The sequence below is a fragment of the Staurois parvus genome, unplaced genomic scaffold (assembly GCF_062004578.1).
Source record: "Staurois parvus isolate SC_StPar_1 unplaced genomic scaffold, SC_StPar_1.0 ptg000096l, whole genome shotgun sequence".
Classification (NCBI taxonomy): domain Eukaryota; kingdom Metazoa; phylum Chordata; class Amphibia; order Anura; family Ranidae; genus Staurois; species Staurois parvus.
Window position 1 is genome coordinate 1,715,225 of NW_028317892.1, and position 19,047 is coordinate 1,734,271.

General features: G+C 40.7%; 1 protein-coding gene across 1 annotated transcript in view; it reads right to left on the reverse strand.

The window, feature by feature from the left end:
• Positions 1-19,047, reverse strand: part of SUGP2 (SURP and G-patch domain containing 2) — a 56,689-nt gene that overhangs the window by 27,536 nt on the left and 10,106 nt on the right. Inside the window, exons 2-8 of the mRNA XM_089670800.1 lie at positions 16,658-16,788; positions 11,319-12,557; positions 9,070-9,169; positions 6,144-7,210; positions 2,964-3,075; positions 2,581-2,873; positions 1,729-1,787 (exon numbers count right to left, since the gene is read on the reverse strand). Of these exons, the coding sequence (XP_089526926.1) occupies positions 1,729-1,787; positions 2,581-2,873; positions 2,964-3,075; positions 6,144-7,210; positions 9,070-9,169; positions 11,319-12,557; positions 16,658-16,778 (2,991 nt within the window). The 5' untranslated portion in view covers positions 16,779-16,788. The remainder of the gene's footprint in view (positions 1-1,728; positions 1,788-2,580; positions 2,874-2,963; positions 3,076-6,143; positions 7,211-9,069; positions 9,170-11,318; positions 12,558-16,657; positions 16,789-19,047) is intronic.

A 19,047-nucleotide genomic window follows, 5' to 3' on the forward strand; every position in this document is an offset into this window, starting at 1 on the left:
AAATCATATTGATAACAGAAGTCACCCAACTTGCCCTGATCAAAAGTTTACATACTCTGGAATGTTTGGCCTTGGTACAGACACACACTGTGACACACAGGTTAAAAGGGCACTTAAAATGTTAATTTCCCACATTTGTGGCTTTTTAAAATGCAATTACTGTCTGTGTATAAAAAGCTAATGAATGTGTTAGCTCTCATGTGGATGCACTGAGCAGGTTAGATACTGAGCCACGGGGAGCAGAAAAGAATGGTCAAAAGACCTATGTAAGGTAATGGAAGATTGTAACAAGATAATGGAAGGTTTATAAAGATGGAAAAGGATAGAAAAAGATATCCAAAGCCTTGAATATATGTCAGTCAGTACTTTTTAATCACTTGTTAAGTGGAAAATTCTGGCATCTCTTAATACCAAGCCAAGTACAGGTAGACCAAGAAAGATTGCAGCCACAACTGCCAGAAGAATTGTTCGGGATACATATAAAAACCCACAAGTAACCTCAGGAAAAATACAGACTGCTCTGGAAAAAGATGATGTGGTTGTTTCAAGGAGCACAACATGATATTTAAACAAAAATGAGCTGCATGGTCGAGTTGCCAGAAAGAAGGCTTTTCTGCACGAATGTCACAAAAAAGCACGGTTACAATAACATGCCAGACAACACCTTGACATGCCTCACAGCTTTTGGCACACTAATCTGGAGTGAGAAAACCAAAATAGAGCTTTATGGTCACAATCATAAGCGCTATGTTTGTAGAGAGGTCAATCAGGCCTGTAGTGACAAGAATACCATCCCCACTGTGAAGCATGGTGGTGGCTCACTGATGTTTTGGGGGTATGCAAACTCTAAAAAGCACAAGAAAATGTGATAATTAAATGGCATTATGAAAGCAGCATGTTATCAGAAAGTACTGACAGACAACTTGCGTTCTTCTGCACAAAGCTGCGCTTAAGATGCATTTGGACTTTACAGCACGACAATGACCCTAAGCACAAAGCCAAGTTGATCCTCCAGTGGTTACAGCAGAAAAAGGTAAAGGTTCTGGAGTGCCCATCACAGTCTCCTGAACTTATTATTCTGGGGAGATCTCAAATGTGTGGTTCATGATAGATGACCAAAGACTGTGTGACCTGGAGGCATTTTGCCAAGACAAATGGGCAGCTATACCACCTGCAAGAATTCAGGGCCTCAGACAACTATTGTTACAGAACTAAGGGGCTCATTTAATTTGTTTACTTGTTGCTATGTTTTGTTTTATGACTGTGCCATTCCGTTATGACCTACAGCTAATTATGAATCCTATAAGAAATAAATGTGTTTTGCCTGCTCTCTCATGTTTTCTTTTTAAAAATGGTACATACTGTATACCAATTCTTCAAGGGTATGCAAACTTTTGAGCACAGCTGTATACACAAAGCTGATCCTGATTAACTCTTAGTGCTGCTCTTTCCTCTCCAAGGTTGTGTGCCGCTGTGCAAGGGATAACAGGAGGAGGATATAAAGACAGATTCAGGTACTTCTGATAGTTGTAATAATAATTTCTAAAAGAACATAATTTTAAAAGAATGCACAACTATATGAAATAGTATTACTTTTTGTATTTGCTTCAACTTTAATACAGCTAGTTCTACCTACAACTGTAGTAATCTAATAATAAAAAAGGATTTCAAAACATACAGTATTTTTGGCAGGAACAATCAAACATACAGCACGATTTTTCTCATTACCTTTCTCCTGTTTCCACGACCTTTGGGACGTTCATAGTCAATACGAACTGGATCATGAACTAAAACACAGAATTAAAATGTAAGAAGAGTAATTTCCCCTAATAAGGCATGTCTGAAACACTATAAAAAAGGAAAGAAAAAGCAAAACAGATTATTTCCGATTTGAATTACTATTGACCAACATTCAGTGGATTTCTGATGATTCAACTATTTGTGTATGTAACGTTTTGTTCATACCACAACCAACGCGCTTTATGCACATTGTTATGCACTGACTGTTGTCCATCAACACGTGAAAAAAATAATGCATTGTGGTATACTATAGGCTTTGCATGTGTGGGTTGGGTTATGCAAATAAGAATTGTAAAAGCACATATACAGCGTATTACTGTGAGTTGTGCTAGCATTCATTACCTGATGGGTTGTGAAAGAGCCCAGAATTTCAGCTTGATTTTTAGTTACACAAAGAACAATGTAAAATATGCCAAAGACCCTAACACCCAATCAGGCTCAAAAGAAGAGCAATTTTTTAAATTGTAACAGCGGGTGCAGGGAGAAGATCCCCAGCCTGCTGTCACAATGAGAAGGGGGGTCAGGGAGAGGCTGCAGGAGTGGGAACAATGTTACATATTTCACCCTAAAAATGGATGGAACATGTTCCTAAAGGCGAACTTAGTCTTTAGTATGATTTTTACTTTGAAATGTAAATTGTTATATTTTTTAGGTCAAGAAAAGGGAAAATGCAAGAAAGACAAATGCTGTTGGGAGCATTTTGTTAATAAGAAAACAGTTTAAAACAGTAAAGTCAGCCAGACTACAGATGCAAAACTAAAGATGGAAACATAGTCTTACCCTGTGGCTCATCCACAAGACACACCCTTTTTGCTGGAAGCATGCCAACCTTGAGCTTTGCTACCCTCTTACGAAGAATGGGAGGCCTAGAAGGAGTGGGCATTTGGCTAAATGCAGCTACTGAAGTGTTGTCTGCGGCAGAAGCCTCGGCACCCATTTCAACATCTTCATCACCTGTCTTGACGCTCCCCTGTTCATCTACATCAGATGTTACTTCCTGTTGCTCTTGCTTGAATTCTTCCAACTTACTTTTGTAATATTTATATGCCGGGCTATCTTTTTCACGTAAAAACCTTGATGTGGAAACAAAAATTTTAGGTCCAAGTGATGTTTTGCATCCATACAATCTATTTAAATTGTTGAGAAATTTTTTATTGTCATACCAAAAGTCAGGGTTATTTACGCTGTTTTGCATGCTAAATTCCTCAATCTCAGGACCCATCTGAACAACAAACTGAGCCAATTTTATTGCAGTATCCTTCGTCTTCTCATCAACTGTAAGTAAAAAAAAAAAGAAAAACAAACTCATAAGTCAATGTAAAAACGTATTTTCTTTTTCTACAGCAATATAATATTCAGTGGCCACTTATCCGTCCAGGCGCTGCACAAATTTAAATGGAATACTTGGATAATCAGGTGGTGGTGTGTACTGCACTTGGACATGTAACCGTGGTTTATCAAATATTCACGTCTAATAAGGGATAGTTGAATTAAACTTGTCCTGAGAGGTACAGAGACCATAAAGGGAGAGCTTTTCTTCTGATCTGAAAATTATTAGCATTATGGATATCATTCTGGTCCAATGACTCCAGCACTTTCTAAGTTACTGACCTCAAACTACCATGTAGAGTTACTGACCTCGAACCACCATGCTCTTACTTTCCTGATCTGCATGCCATTCTCAGTTGGTGTTTCAGATAGTAAGGATAATAAACTGAGCCTGGCAACTCGCATTTTCTGAAAATGGTCAGCAGTGGCAGCTTAAATATTTCTCTCATTACAAATCTCTGTTTAAAACGAGCTGCAGTAAAACGCCTCTGCAGTCTGGTTTGGGCACAAAGGAATTTTATTACAGCAATGACGTAAGATGTACTACGGAGTTTGATACTCCCAATAATGAAGTGTGCTTGCCAGGGAGATGCTTGATGGAGTCAGAGGGAATTCAAAACTTCACTGAGCTTAATGCTGGCCCTGTTGATATACCCTCTTTTGTGCAGCTGCATACATTAACTGCATCTCTGAAACATTAGACCAGAGCTTCTTAAAATTTTGCCAAGGGTTCCTCCAAGGTAAAAAGATTAAGATCCCAGAGAACGCCAGAAAAAAATGTTCATATCTACAGCTCATTAAGATTGGTGTGATCAGAGAAATGATAATTATTTTTAGAAATGGCATTAAATAATAAAATAGCAAAGAATAACGTGAATCCTTTTTTTTTTCTTTTTTTTTTTCCGCACAGATGCTCAATTCTGGAGCGAACTTGAGATAAGCAGGGTACAGGACCTCAGCAGGTTAGAGTAAAGGAAGTCAGCAGGGCACATAATTACATGGAGACATGGCAGTGGCGATTTCCTTCTCATGCAAAGCGAAGCAGGGAAGCAGCTATGGTACTCGTGGCTCTAGCGCGTTATTCCTGGCTGGCTCACATACAAGCACCTAAGATGGACAGGAAGGGAGTTGGCCAAAAACAGTAGAGGAACTCCTTGCTTACTTGCACCGGTTTGCATAGAGGGCAAATGACATGAGAGTTTACGGAGTGGGGATGCGATCTACCCGTCAGCTGAATGAGAGGCTAATTGTGGCGGAACCCCAGGGCACCTCTCGCAGAACCCTGGTTGAGAAACCCTGCACTAGACAGCCTCTCGGATTGTGCGACACTACTATTAGGTTCTGCAGAAGGATTGCAAGTCTCTTGTGATCCTTGTGTTTACAGTACAAAAACCATACAGGTGTGTAAAATATGTAACCACTTTAAGACCAGGCCTATTCTGACACTTTTTGTTTACATGTAAAAATCAGCTTTTTGTGCTAAAAAAAAAAAAACAAAAAACAATTACTCAGAACACCCAAACGTGTGTGTGTGCGTTTTATTTTTATGCACAAGCCCTAGAGAATAAAATGGTGGCTTTTGCAATTTTAATGCACACAAACATATTATAAAATACCCAGTTTTTGGTAAACTATAAAAGATGGAGTCAAACTTTAAAATTGCGCATGCTCATGGAATGCACCAAACTACGACATTTACTGAATCTCCATAGGTACACTTTAAAACCTTTACAGATTGCCAATTTAGAGTTACACAGCAGGTCTGGTGCAGGTCTACAAACTTGTTCCTGACATCCTTTGACAGCTCTTTGGTAATCTTGCCTATGGTAGTTTTAATGGAATGAAGAGATTCTGTGGACAGGTGTCTTTTATACACACACGAGTTGTCCTTAGGAGCATCTTCTTAAATTGACAGGACTAATCTGTGTACCACATGAGCCAGAATTAGAGGTGGTTGGTCAAATACTTATTTTACTCAGTGAACTGCAACTTAATGTATAACATTTGTATTGTGTCTATTTTCTGGATTTTTGGTTGATATTTTGTCTATCATTTAAAATACACCTATGATAAAAAATTATAAACCCTTCATTTCTTTGTATGTGGGCAAACTTACAAAATCTACAGGGGATCAAATAAGTGTGTGTGTTTGTGTATTATTTATTTTTACACACAAGCCTTAGACAATAAAATGGTGGCTTTTTCAATTTTAATGCACACAAGCACATTACAAAATACCCAGTTTTTAGTAAAATATAAAAGATGGTGTCAAACTTTAAAATTGCGCATGCTCGTGGAATGCACCAAACTACAACATTTACAAAATCTCCATAGGAACACTTTAAAACCTTTACAGGTTGCCAATTTAGAGTTACACAGCATGTCTGGTGCTAGAATAATTGCTCTCACTCTGGCGTTCGAAGCAATACCTCATATGGGTGGTTCAATTGCCGCTTACGTATGCATGCGGGACAAATGTGCAAGTTCGCCTTTGCACATGAGCTTTAAATTTTATTTTAACACTTTTTTTTTTGCTGTCACAAGGAAAGTAAACATCCCTTGTAATAACAATAAGCAGTGACAGGCACTCTTTATGGAGAGATCTGGGGTCTATTAATCAGATACTTTCACCATTTTAAAAATGGCGACATCGGAAGTGACAAAATACTTGTTGCTTCTGGTTTCTTATAACAATAGAGAATGTCCCCGCTCACCTCTATGGTAAGCTGGTGGAACCACCGGCTTTTGTTGCCCTGCTTCCCGCTGGAGAGCCTGAAGAGGCACTGGAGAGCAGCAGGGGGCCCCTTTGCCACCTGTAAAAGCAATCTAGCCGCTAGGATTGCTGTTGCAAAAACAGCATCTCGTTACCACTTTAAAAATGTTGACGATATGTGCATCAGGATCAGCAGACATTTGGGAATCCTATGCTGATTACTTTATGGTAACTCCTCATTTGGCGTCAACTATACATTTAATCAGTGGTGACCAAAGTCAAGACATGAACAGCTACTTACCATCTGAAACCTGTGATTCTTTAGTTTCCTCAGCTTTTACATCTGATGACTGATCCTTTTTCAGTTTACTGGTGGTGCCTGAAGAACTTTTGCATGGTACCTCTTGTCCCTTTGGTTCTACTTTGCTAGAAGAATTCTTTCCTGAAGCATCCTGTACTGGTTTGACAGTCTGTTTTTTCACTGCTGGGGTCACATTTGCTTTCTTGACCGCTGAAGTGGCCGCCGCCTCCTTCTTGACTGCCCGAGTGGCCACCGCCTCCTTCTTGACTGCCCGAGTGGCCACCGCCTCCTTCTTGGCCGCCGCCTCCTTCTTGGCTGCTGCCTCCTTCTTGGCTGCCGGAGTGGCCGCCGCTGTCTCCTTCTTGATCACTGCCTCCTTCTTGACTGCCAGAGTGGCGGCCGCCTCCTTCTTTACCACTGGAGTGTCTGCTGGCACCTCCTCCTTGGCCGCTGGGGTGGCCGCCACCTCCTCCTTGGCCGCTGGGGTGGCCGCCACCTCCTCCTTGGCCGCTGGGGTGGCCGCCACCTCCTCCTTGGCCGCTGGGGTGGCCGCCACCTCCTCCTTGGCCGCTGGGGTGGCCGCCACCTCCTCCTTGGCCGCTGGGGTGGCCGCCACCTCCTCGACATCCTCCTCCTTCCTGACTGCCGCCTCCTCCTCCTCCTTGATCGGAGTGGCCTCCGCCTCCTTAACTGCAGGGGTTACATTATCTTTCTTTATCTCCTGGGTTACAGTCTCTTTTTTGATGTCCTGATTTACATTCTGTCCCACCTTCTGGCTCACCTTCCTTATCTTTCTGCGGGCCTTCATAGTTTTGGACAGGCGGCACACAGGTTTTATTCCTTTCCGCTTTCTTGATAAAGCCAAACTACCAAAAAGCTTCCTCTTCACCTGCAGTGCCTTTTTGGCATACAGCATTGCCCTCACGGCCTCTACAGTCAGCTCTTCAGATTTCTTTGCTTTTGTGGTTTGAGTATTCTTTACATCCAAGTGATCTGTGGATTTATAGAACTGTTCTAGCTTTTGGTGATAATATTTATACTCACTGCTTTTTTTATCAAATAAGAACCTTAAAATGGAAAGACATATACAGTGTTAGCCATACAACTGCAAAGTTCCCTACCCAAAAAGAATATAAATTATGTAACATTTCATTCATTCTTTTCTAATTTAGTTGGAAACATTTTACAGTTTAATAACACCTTTATTTTCTCATGGGAGGTAGTGCCCAAACAACAAACAATTACAAAATTCGGTATGCTTGGCTAAAATCATGTTCTGACAAAAACTGCTAAAACAAACCTCATAGTAACTGAAGAATTTCAGATGAAATCAAAGTCTGCACTTTTGCTTGGTATCAGGTATTTAAATTGGATAAGAAATTATTGCTGAATTAACGATTATTCACACTTTGGACAAAAAATCATCCATAATGCACTTTTAGCAGTTTAGTGTACAACACTTTTGAATATCACTACTGCAAATATAAATGGTTATCTTTTCCATCCTTGTTTTCTATCATCATTAAAGAGGACCCAACAACATGCAGTTTATGACAGGTTTATATTGGTATAAACAACACTATACCCCAGGCTCTTCTTACAAGACACACTGTTTGGCTGACCTTTCTTGTTACGTAGAGCAAAAGTCTGCAAACTTCCCAAACAAAGGGCCAGTTTACGGTCCTTCAGGCTTTGGGGGGGCCGGACTTTGGGCAGTAGAAAATGCCCCAACATCAGTGAGAGCAAACAATGCTATATCATTGGTTTTAGTGGGAGGACTAGTGACTGGCTGGCATCAGTGGGGGGGGGGGGGGGGGGAATAGCGTGCCATCCTATGTGTCAGTGGAATAAACGGTGCAGCATCATGTGTGTCTGTGGAAGGGATAATGCCCCAAGGGCCAGATGAAGGATGGCAAAGGGTCACATCCAGACCCCAAGCTGCAATTTGGAGACCACTGATGTAGAGATTTGGCTACTCACAAGAAGTTGGGAGCGCATTTATAAAGCAGTGAAAATGACATCACTCACTGTAGGTGAATTTTTTAGGTGCATATTTTAAAAGGAAGTAATTCATTCACCACTATGGATGGCTTGATTTTCGACTGGAATGTCTGCACCCACCGCAATATGACAGGTCTGACAGTTGACAGTCACATGTAAACAATTGGGCAGAGCGAACGGCGATGTTGGCAGACACCATCCCAATGCTGAGGGCATTTTTTTTTTAAATGTATGAATGCATACCCCCTATGACTATGTGCAAGAGCACGAAACGCGCAAGCGAGGAGCTACAGCGCCCTGTTGTCACGCCGCCACTGGTGGCCATCTTGGACACACATGGTCAGTCTGTTTTTTTCTGTCACTGTACCCTGATTTGGGAATAAACATTCCTCTGATCAAACAGTATCATGCTATGTGGCATCCTTTTTTGGGCTCTCTGTGAGTCTCACCATTCACAGAGCCTATCTTAGAGGAAACCTGACGTTACTGTTACTAATTGGAGGACCCTGAAGGGAACAGGAACTTGGCTATCTCCAGAGTGGATGATCTGGCTGACCTGATGAGACAGTTATATCTCAAATGCATGATTATATTGCGCATCTGGTGAGTGCGCAATTTACCTAAATATCGGTCACACCATCTACCACTCCGGATTAAGGAATTGGAACACCTTTTTGGAGATCCCCTGCGATCCTCACGTTCAATAATTTGGACATTCACTTATCGCCCTAACCACTTTCTGTGGTTTTTATTGAGCACTTTAGTGTGTTTACATATGTTATAACACTCATGTCACTTTATTTCATATCATCAGCACTTTATATGGTTCTATTCGAATACGTTGTTGTTCGTATTAAGCACCTTTGTACATATATTATTAGCGCTGCACCCAATTTTACGTATTTAAGGCTGCACAAACACTTACCAAAATGCAGGCTTTTCTCCTTCTGCTTCATCGCCTTTTTTTGCATATTCCAGAAGCTCATCTATTGTAGCAACAACATTCGGGTCAGCAGGTGTGCTTTCTGTAAAATAAAGAAAAGTCAGTACCAAAAAAGAAACAGCTCATCCATCTCACAGAGCCACAAATGGACGGAAAAGACCACCTATCACAGGTCTTAAAGACTTAAGGTTTTACACCTTAATGCATTCTATGCATTAAAGGTGAAAAACCTTCTGTGCCGAGGCCCCTTTTTTTTTTTTTTTTTAAATATACCCGAGCCCGCGATGTGCAAAAGAGCTCTAGCCTGCTGTCTCCCGCCTCATTGGGTGGATTGATAGCAGCAGGAGATAGCATTGCACAGAGCAGGTTCCTATAGACATGTTTGTTATTTTAGTAAAAAAATAAAAAAATTACACAGCTACCAGTCAAACTCCCAGCTATTAATATCAAAGCTGAGCTTAAAAGCTGGATAGAAGCCACTACAATAGCAAGACAGGCAATCTGGACAGATGGAAGAAGACATGGTAACAATTTCCTGTCCTGCTATTGAGACTTTTATCCAAACTTTAAGCTCAGCTTTGATCACACAAAATTACTTTCCAGAGTAGATGCTTGATTTAACTTTGTTGGAACTTGACACAATCTGCTTTTCTTTAAGGAGTGATATTTCATCAACACCAAAATTTGGTGAACTTGCCACACCTGACTGCTTTTATGTTATGCAGTTCTATGCATGCCATTTAGTATCCTTCTTAACCATTGGTTTAGAATTAAAAAGTGAAGTGTCCTGATTTTGCCCAACATCCTGACACTGACAGTTGCAAAAAAATAACCAAATTAAAAACCTGTATGTGCAAAATATTTTGGTTTCATTTTTTTTATATAGTTTTCAAAATGTATCATAAGTATATATTGTGGCTTTCCTTCATACATGGCCAATTGTTTTTAATCAGCTTTGTGGATGAGGTGAAAATGATAAGAAAAGAAAAAACCTGGACAAATATTGCTATATAATTTCAACTTTCATTTTTGTTATATAAGATTTTCTATTTGTGTCCCCTTTTGATGTGCAAGTATGGTATACAATGTGATTTAGTTATTTTTTTGAGTATTGAAATATTTGGGTATGAATTAAAAAGGGAATTAATCTGGCCTCCCATTTAACTATAAAAATTCTACAATTACAAATGGCATTGTAGACCTTTCAAAGAAGTCATCCTGCTGATCAACTTCATCTGATTGGAGGGTTGGCGTGAACCACTAAATAAATTTACAAAGTTGCATAAATTCAATTTCTCACATGACAATATATAGCAACAATATATTTTATTAAGATCATTTTATTGTCATAATCAGTCCTTAAAAAGGCAGCTGCACTTTAGGTATAAGTTGTCTTTTAATGAATGAAGCAAACCCACTGAGTGCAGCCCAACTGGTCTTATAACCACCCTTGTTTTAGATCTTTACAGCGTGGCCCTACCGGACGCAGCACATCCATGTTTCACGTCCTCGTCAGGTTCCTTTCAGACTGCACATGATCATAATGTCTATATTCATTCCTATTGAAAGCCATACTCCAGCAGTCCTGCAGAGAATGGCTCTCTCTAAAGAAATGAATGCACATTCAGGTGGACCCAGCAAGGAGGTTTTGTTAAGCAAGGCTGTGCCTCTCCTGACAGGACAGCGCAGTAAAGATTGAAGGGTTGAAAATGAAACCAGGCGGGCTGATGCATTTATTAAAAGTAGAACAAGTACGAAAAAGGTACAATTGTCATTTAAGTTCCAGGCAAGGAAGATGATGTCATAATTCTGGTGCAGGAGGGACAAAGCTATTCTGCAGTTCCTTTTTAACCCACAAACTCAGACAACAAAACTGCAGCAGCCTCAGTTAACAGCCTCAGTTAACAAGGTAATCTGTGTCAGATATTTGTATGCACAATCAATTAAATGCACAGACATCAGGATTTACATACATCATTTCTGAGCTGGCAACTTAGTCTAGGAAACAGATAAAGTCCCAGATGGTGTTTGAACAAAGATGGCATTATTATAGAAAACAGTGAATATAGGCACTGACAAGGAAAGTACTGTGATCTCTACAGGAAGAAACACCTGTTAAGTGATACAAAAACAAAAAACCTAGCATTCGTACCATGTTAGGGCTTCATTTTCAATTTTTTCCCCAGTTTTGGTGGAAAAAAAAAAAAAAAAAGTATTAGTACAAAACCAACCTTCAATTTCTTCTCTGACAACTGTGGCTTCCTTGGGTACTGTGGCTTTAGATTTCAGTGTTAACTTGCGTCCACTTTTTTTGAGCCAATCTTTCAGTTTTGTAATAAATTCCTTCCCAAACAGAAAAGAGTCGCTGAAATTGGGATACTCTGAGGGCTTTAACTCTGCTTCACTGATCCCCAGGACTTCCATGACATTGTTTTGTCTGAGAGAAGTGACTAATGCAAATGTCTGCCCCAAAAGCACCAAGGATTTCCTGGCCAAAAACATGGTGTTGTCCAGAGCACCAAGTAGTTGTTTTGGATCCGTGAGAATAGGATACTTTAGTTCAAATGTATTACAGGATAACAGCAATGGAGTTACACACTTCAGCAATCGCTGCTGTAAAATCATCATTTCCTTGTCGAATGGCTTGATTGCGTCAAAGAAATCATTCTTAGCAGCCACGGTTTTTGTTGCCACTAAAAAATCCAAAAGATCATTATCTATTTTTGGACTAAACAAGGCTGGATGAGGTATAGGTTTTAGACTGGAAAAACAAAGCTCTGTGTGATGGGCAGATAGGCGACCTTTAAAACAGTTAACAATTATTTTACAAACTTCAGTCTTCACCTTGAAAAGGACTTTGTGTTGTTTCAAAAGGTCAGGATCATCTTTAACATTGTGGAACCTGGCCCATGTTACAATCTGCTCACTTAACTCATTGTCTCCAGCTAGTATGACTTTTCTTTGAGGGTTATGTTTTCTACCGGAGGATTCCCCAGCTTTAGCTGCAAGTCTGCCAGTACCGAAACGCTGCCCTCCTTGCCCTTTTCCTGACATCTGCATTACTCCACGTGCTTGCTTAACTGATCTAGGACCAAGCTCTAAACCTTGGGAGTGCTGGAATTCTCTATATGAATCTGACTTGCCCATGCTGAGCTCTGGGCCAGATAAAGAACTACGTTCAAATTCCCATTTCCTGCGATTAAGATCCAAATTTCGGGTTAACATTTCTTCTCTGTATAACCTTTCCTTTAAAAGCGGATCAACAGAACCCCATCTGTTCAACAATGGATCTGAAAGTAAGCCACCAGAGGATTTCCCTTCTAATTCACGAAAATATAAAGGATTTGAACCACTGTCTCTTCTCCTGTCGGTATCCCACGTTCTGCTCAAAGGCTCATGTGAAGAATCGCGAAAGGAAAGTCTTTCTTGGTCTCTAAAATGCGGATCATATTTGTCCATTTTTGATTGTCCTGTTGAAATAAACATAATGTACAGTTTAAAACAAAATTATACAGGCATATCATCCAACTCTTTTCACATCTGCATAAAGCAGCATTCACACTTCAGCTGAGCGTTTTTGGTCGTTTGGCAGGACTAAACGTTTTTTTTTTTTAAATTTGTATAGGCGTTTTTGTGCATTTCTGAAGGCATCCGAGACTTAAAAGGGGTTTTGTTTTTATATTTCTAGGCAACAGAAAGCCAAATACAAGAAAAATGCACAATATTTGCATTGTCATGTTTTTCATGAACTCCCATTGATGTCTAATGGGACCAAGAACACTTGAAGTTTGCAGCTTGAAACAGTGCATGAGCTGCAAGCGTCAAGTGACACCAAGCTCAGGTGTGAGCAGACGCAACTGAAAATCATGGGTGTTTGGACGTTGCATGTTTTGGAACTTCGAGCTAAAAAACGCTCAGGTGTGAACTCTAGAGAACAAAATTATACTTCTATTTAAAGCGGTATTAAACCCAAAATGTAATAATTCAGCTTCCTAATCCTTAGATGTGGTGGCTGCATTTTTTTTTTCCTTTGTAAGGCATTTTCCCCCTTTATTTCACCTGGTGATCTGGCCAGTAACAAAGTTCCTGTCTTAAGGTGTTTGAATTCTGGATGAAGTAGTAAAGCAGACACCTTTGGATAGCAGCATTGTCACATGTGGGAGGAGGAAGTGTTAAACTAGCAGCTTAAAGTGATAATAAAGTTTTGTTTTTCTTAATAAAGAACATGCATGTCATACTTACCTGCTCTGTGTAGTGGTTTTCCACAGAGCAGCCTGGATCCTCCTATTCTCAAGTTTCCCGATGGCGCTCTTGGCCCCTCCTTCCTGTCGGGTGCCCCCTACAGCAAGCAACTTGGTATGGGGGCACCCGAGCAGGCGCACTGCCGAGCTGCAGTTCTGCGTGTCCATTCACACACACAGAACCGCGGCTCAGCCCTGCCCCCTCCTGATTGGCTCACTGGCTGTGATTGACAGCAGTGAGAACAAATGGTTCCCGCTGCGGCCTCAGCCAATTAGGAGGGAGAGTCCTCGAGGAACTTGTGGACATCGCTGGATTGGGATAGGCTCAGGTAAGTGTTGGGGGGGGGGCTGCTACACACAGGTTTTTTAGAACGCATGGAAGTGAAAAACCTTGAGCCGTTACAACCACTTTAAGATGGACTCTACTAACAAGTTGAAGCTGCATGCCAGCTAACACATTCTAAGCAGTTACAGCAAACAGTTTTTTCTTTTCAGAAAAAAATATATAAATGAATAAAAGCTGGCCATTATAATCACCCCTATCATTGTCAAAAAGTTTGTCTCAATCCTCTGCTACTTTGTCTGGATAACTTGGTCTGGTAAAGCAGGTTGAAAAATAACAGACTTACTGGCTGAATCAGCTGGCAAAATAGAGGAATAAAGCCTAAAAAAGAAGTGAATATAGCCACCACATCCAAGAATTGTTAACCTGCAGTTTAATGCATGCTTTGTTTATTGAGGTTAGTATTGCTTTAAGTAAGAATTCATCATACTCTGCAATAGCCATTTACACATTTTGAAGAACTGCTTGATAGAAGAATTGGTTATCCACACCATTTTTTGTGTATTTGACCACGGGTATTCTGAAGCTAACATGATATGAAGAAATACAAAAGAACAAAACTGCTTATTTGGTAAGTTAGATGCTGAATCCAGTGCAGGCCAGTAGGAGGTCAGTTGTAGGTCAAATGCACCTGTCAGTGAACACTTAACTCTCCTGAAGAATGTTAGGTTTTCCCCAATGCTGGTCTGAAGGCCTAGGCACTTGGCCATGTGATCTCAGCTCAAGGGGATGATAAGTCAATCTGAACAGTGATACCACCTTCAGTAGAGATCACAAGTGCCCAGGCCTTTTATTTCTGCCATTTTTGAAGCCATTTATCCATGCTAGCAGGACTTCATCTAAAATTGCTACTTGAGTAGCTGTTAGCCTTGCCCTCAAGCAACATTTCTTTCCAAAGCACTGAGAGAACAAGTGGGCAGATCAGGCATGTCAAAAGTTAAGAAGCCTCCAGATTTCTTTCATAACGGGTATCTTCACAGCAAAACCCAGTGCAGTGAACTGGCCTAAAAAAATATTTTGTATGCTGTTTTGTAAAGGATTTGTGTCTATTTAATTTTGAATGTTTTAGGTTTTCATTATTACCATCCAGAACAAAAGGGTTAAAGAAATAATCGTATTTAATTTTTTAATGGATCAAGTAATTTCGGCCACCAAAACATTTCAGCCGAAAATAATGATTAATATATGTCACGCTCCCAACGCTTTGTTAAAATCAATAGCCGATAACAGCGTGCTCTGTGTATACTCATCGTCCACGAATGGTCTGTGACGTCGTAGCCCCTCCCCTACACGTTACACCGCAGGTCACGCGGCTTCATCACAACCCCCTGATGAAGCCGCGTGACCTGCGGCGTAACGCGTAGGGGAGGGGCTACGACGTCACAGACCATTCGTGGACGGCGCGTATACACAGAGCACGCTGTTATCGGCTATTGATTTTAACAAAGCGTTTTTAAATTATATTGAATATGAGTGCATTTGGGCACATAAAGTAATTTAACCTTAAAAGGATAAGGCACTATTTTTGCATTTCTCTCCCACTGAGGAACAACCAAGGAGGAAAACAAGAGTAGCAGCAGGAGAGAGAGAGCCCTGCGGGGATAGGAGTATGGGGAGCCAACTGAGAGATACCCACTACCCTTCATATGATGCAACACAGGTTTCAAAAGTTCCATAAGTGAACAAAAAGCGCAGTAAGCTTATCAGAAGCTTATAAGGAGGTGAGCGCACAACTTAAATCACATTAAGGAATCACCGGAAATGTATATTTTATTTGCATCACATCACTGGAGTCGTCACCTTATTTCAACAGAGACTTCTTTGCATTATTCAATTATTTTTATAGTAGTCACTATACATTTATTTGATCACATTGTTTTTGGATTATTATTTAGATTATGTTTTAGGGATTTATTGAGTTGAATTATATATATTATTTATATTTTCACTCAGATTGGGAGCGCGACATATATTAATAATTTTGTTGGTACTTATATACACATGAATAGAGGATGTGTTTGATGTCAGCACACCTGCATTGATTTTAATTAGTGGCTCACAAGTAACACAATTCTGGTATATATTTCGTCTGAAAATAGCCCTCTCGGCATTTTGCCAATAAGAAAAATTTAGCAGATACAGGTGCCGATACAGGAAACTGTGTGTACTGCAGATGTGAAGGGGGGGGGGGGTGAAGGGACAGCTGAGAAAGGCAGGAGAGGATCAGTGTACACGGTGACTGCCTGCCACTATGTCAGTGCCAGTATTTAAATGTAATGTGTTTGTTTTTTTCCTTCACTACTGCTCACAGAATCAGCTGTCACTTTACCCCCAGCTAAAACAAAGTTTCCTCTTAGTTTATTTTCCGAGATAAAGGAAACAAAAAAAAGTTTCCTTTAGCTCTGGGGAAAGTGACAGCTAATTCTGTCAGCTATAGTAAAGGGAAAAAAAAAAGCCGTCAACTGCATTTAAAAACTGGCACTGACATATAGTGACAGCCAGTGAGGGAGCCTCTCTGTATACACTGCTCCTCTCCTGCCCCCTCCCCCCTACAAAGAGGACCTGTCACTCATATGCTATCACATAGGGGACTATTGGTCCCCTATGTCAGGGGTGGGCAACTGTGGCCCTCCAGCTGTTGTAGAACTACAAGTCCCATGAGGCATTGCAAAACTGCCAGTTACAAGCATGACTCCCAAAGGCAGAGGCATGATGGGACTTTTAGTTCTCCAAAAGCTGGAGGGCCATGGTTGCCCAACCCTGCCCTATGTGACAGCAATAAAATCATAAGTTAAAATAAGTAAAAATATACATGAAAGTAGAAAAAAAACAAAAAAAAAAAAAAAACTGGAGCCTACCCACATTTCGGCTTTTGGCCACATGCATTCTGAATTTTCAATATCGGTATTATAATTTTCATTTCGGTGCACCACTAATATATAAAAACATTTTATTTTTAAAAACAAGTCTCTCACATGGTACTCACCTTCCATCTGAAACTCTCGTACAGTGTTAGCAACTGCTTGGTCCATGCTTATTCTATATCTCTTCATCTTCTCCTGTACTACAGCATCAAATGCATCCCGTGTAATTCTTTGGCCTGACATGTTTCTAACACTGCAAGTAAAAATGATTTAATTGGTTACATAAAGCACAAAATCCTGTTCTAAAATATTGTCAACTTGCAGGACTAAGTGTCTTAAAATAAAAAAACACAAAACAAAAACACACAAAAAAACAAAAACACACACGATCAAAACAAGACGATGCAAAATGACAGACAAATAAGTATTTAAAGTGTTACTAAACCCACAACAGTAAAATCAGTCTGTATATGCAGTAAAACACTGTGGAACCTAAGCGGTTAATACTCTGCATTGCTGTTTGATCCTGTCTTCTCTGATCCTCTTATAATGTTCCCAATCCATCTGCTGATAGTACAGAGTTCTAGGAGTCACTCTGCATATGCTCAGTTTAGTGTGTATTGCTAAAGAGTTATTTGTTCTTTGGAAGAGTGCATGGGATCAGCACAGGTCCAATCAGCACTGTCCAGACAGAGGGTCAGGGGTTATGCAGCCTCTTAGGACAATCAGAGCAAAATGAAAACTTCTACAAGCTTTAAACCAGTGCTTGGCTGGACACTGATACAAGTCACAAGACTGATGATGAGAAAAGGTATTTAGCAGTTTATATTTACTACAATAATTGCATTTCCATGTTCTCTGTACTGTAGGAGCCCAGATATAATGAATGCAGGGTCCTGGGTTTAGTAACACTTTAATATAAGTATTTTATAAAAGAATTGCTGAATGATTGTGCAGTAAATCACTTCTTTACCTCTGCATTACCGCCTGTCAGCAACTCCCCTTTTAGAGATTTGTGGGTGTTCCCATTATGGAGCTCACGCAAAGCAGCAAGTTGCTACTGCCACCAGTTATTATACAGGATTTACATAGAGCCAAGTTTGCTCAGCGCTTTACAATATAAAAAGGGAGACAATACAGCAATGATACAGTTCAATACAAGAGGGTTAGGTGGGCCCTGCTCCTTGGAACTTACAGTTCTATGAATGTGCATGGCAGGTTAGTCCTGTGCTGCAGGCAGTCTTGTGTAAGCATTCCAATGGGAACAGGAGACTCATGTTGACTCAACCCATCCCACTGAATTAGTATTCACTGCACATTCCCATTGTGGAGCCAAGGCAGAGCTCACAGGCTAACTCCCCTTCTCCTGTGAGTGCACCTGAGCTCAGTATTATTTATATTTTAAAGGCATGCTCTCTGAACACACCTCTCACCTTTTACAGGACTGCTGGTCTTGGGAAGTGCCTAGTGCTGGAAATCGGTGCTGTAGTTAGTTAGACCTCTCCTACTGAGCAAAATGTTCAGGATGAAATACTACATGCACTTCATCCCTAGGGGAGCAAGAGGAACATAAAAACTGTATGGTAAGGTTTCTTCATTAACTACACAAAGATTTGGCTTGACTTCCAGAGCAATATTATCCATCTGATGTCAACACAATTACCCCGAGACAGATGGGATTCTGCCACCACGTTTACCCTTTCTAATCCATCCACTGCCTTTCACTCATGCCTAGGCGCAAGGGTCAAAAACCTTGTTAGGTGTAATGAAAGATTTTTACATGTGGGGGGAGGATGTCTAAAGAATCAGTGGACCTAGCATTATGGCGAGTCTGGGGGAGAGGGGGGACGACACCGTGTTCAGTTGGTCTTGCTCTTCAATGGTCAAATGTAATTGTGAGCTTTTGCCTGTGAAACTAATTATTCAAGTTATTTTGTACTTATTGGGAGGAGCTCTCTCCTGTTTGTTACTGCCTTACACCTCCTGCAGCCAGTTTGATGGATTATCGGAAATCCTGGTTTAACTGTTTTATACAGGATCTGGATCCCAGGTTCTGTACAATTGATTTCTAGGCGATTAGCCGGCTGAATTGTTCCCGAAGCCGATCCATGCTCCCCTGCAATCCCCCAAGACACAAATTGTGTCTCCAGATCCTACTAGCACTCTTCGGGTGCTTCTTTTTACCCCTCTGTTTTGGAGGAGTGTTTTTTTTTCCTTCACCCCCTCATTCTGGGGATGTTTTATTTTACCCCCACCCCCCTTTCTTCCTTCACTTCTCCCCCCCTTTCGGTCCTCGGAGAGCTGTGCTCCTGGCTTACCTGTTCATTATAAGTATCTTACCCTCCCAATATGGCTCTTAATTTACTCACACTGAATGTCCAAGGACTCAATTCTCCCTAAAAACAGGTCAAGGTCTTCATGTTTTTACACTCTCAAAAAAGGTGTATGTTGCATGTCTTCGGGAAACTCATTTTTCCACAGCTTCACCCATCTCATACTTTAGCTGACGCTG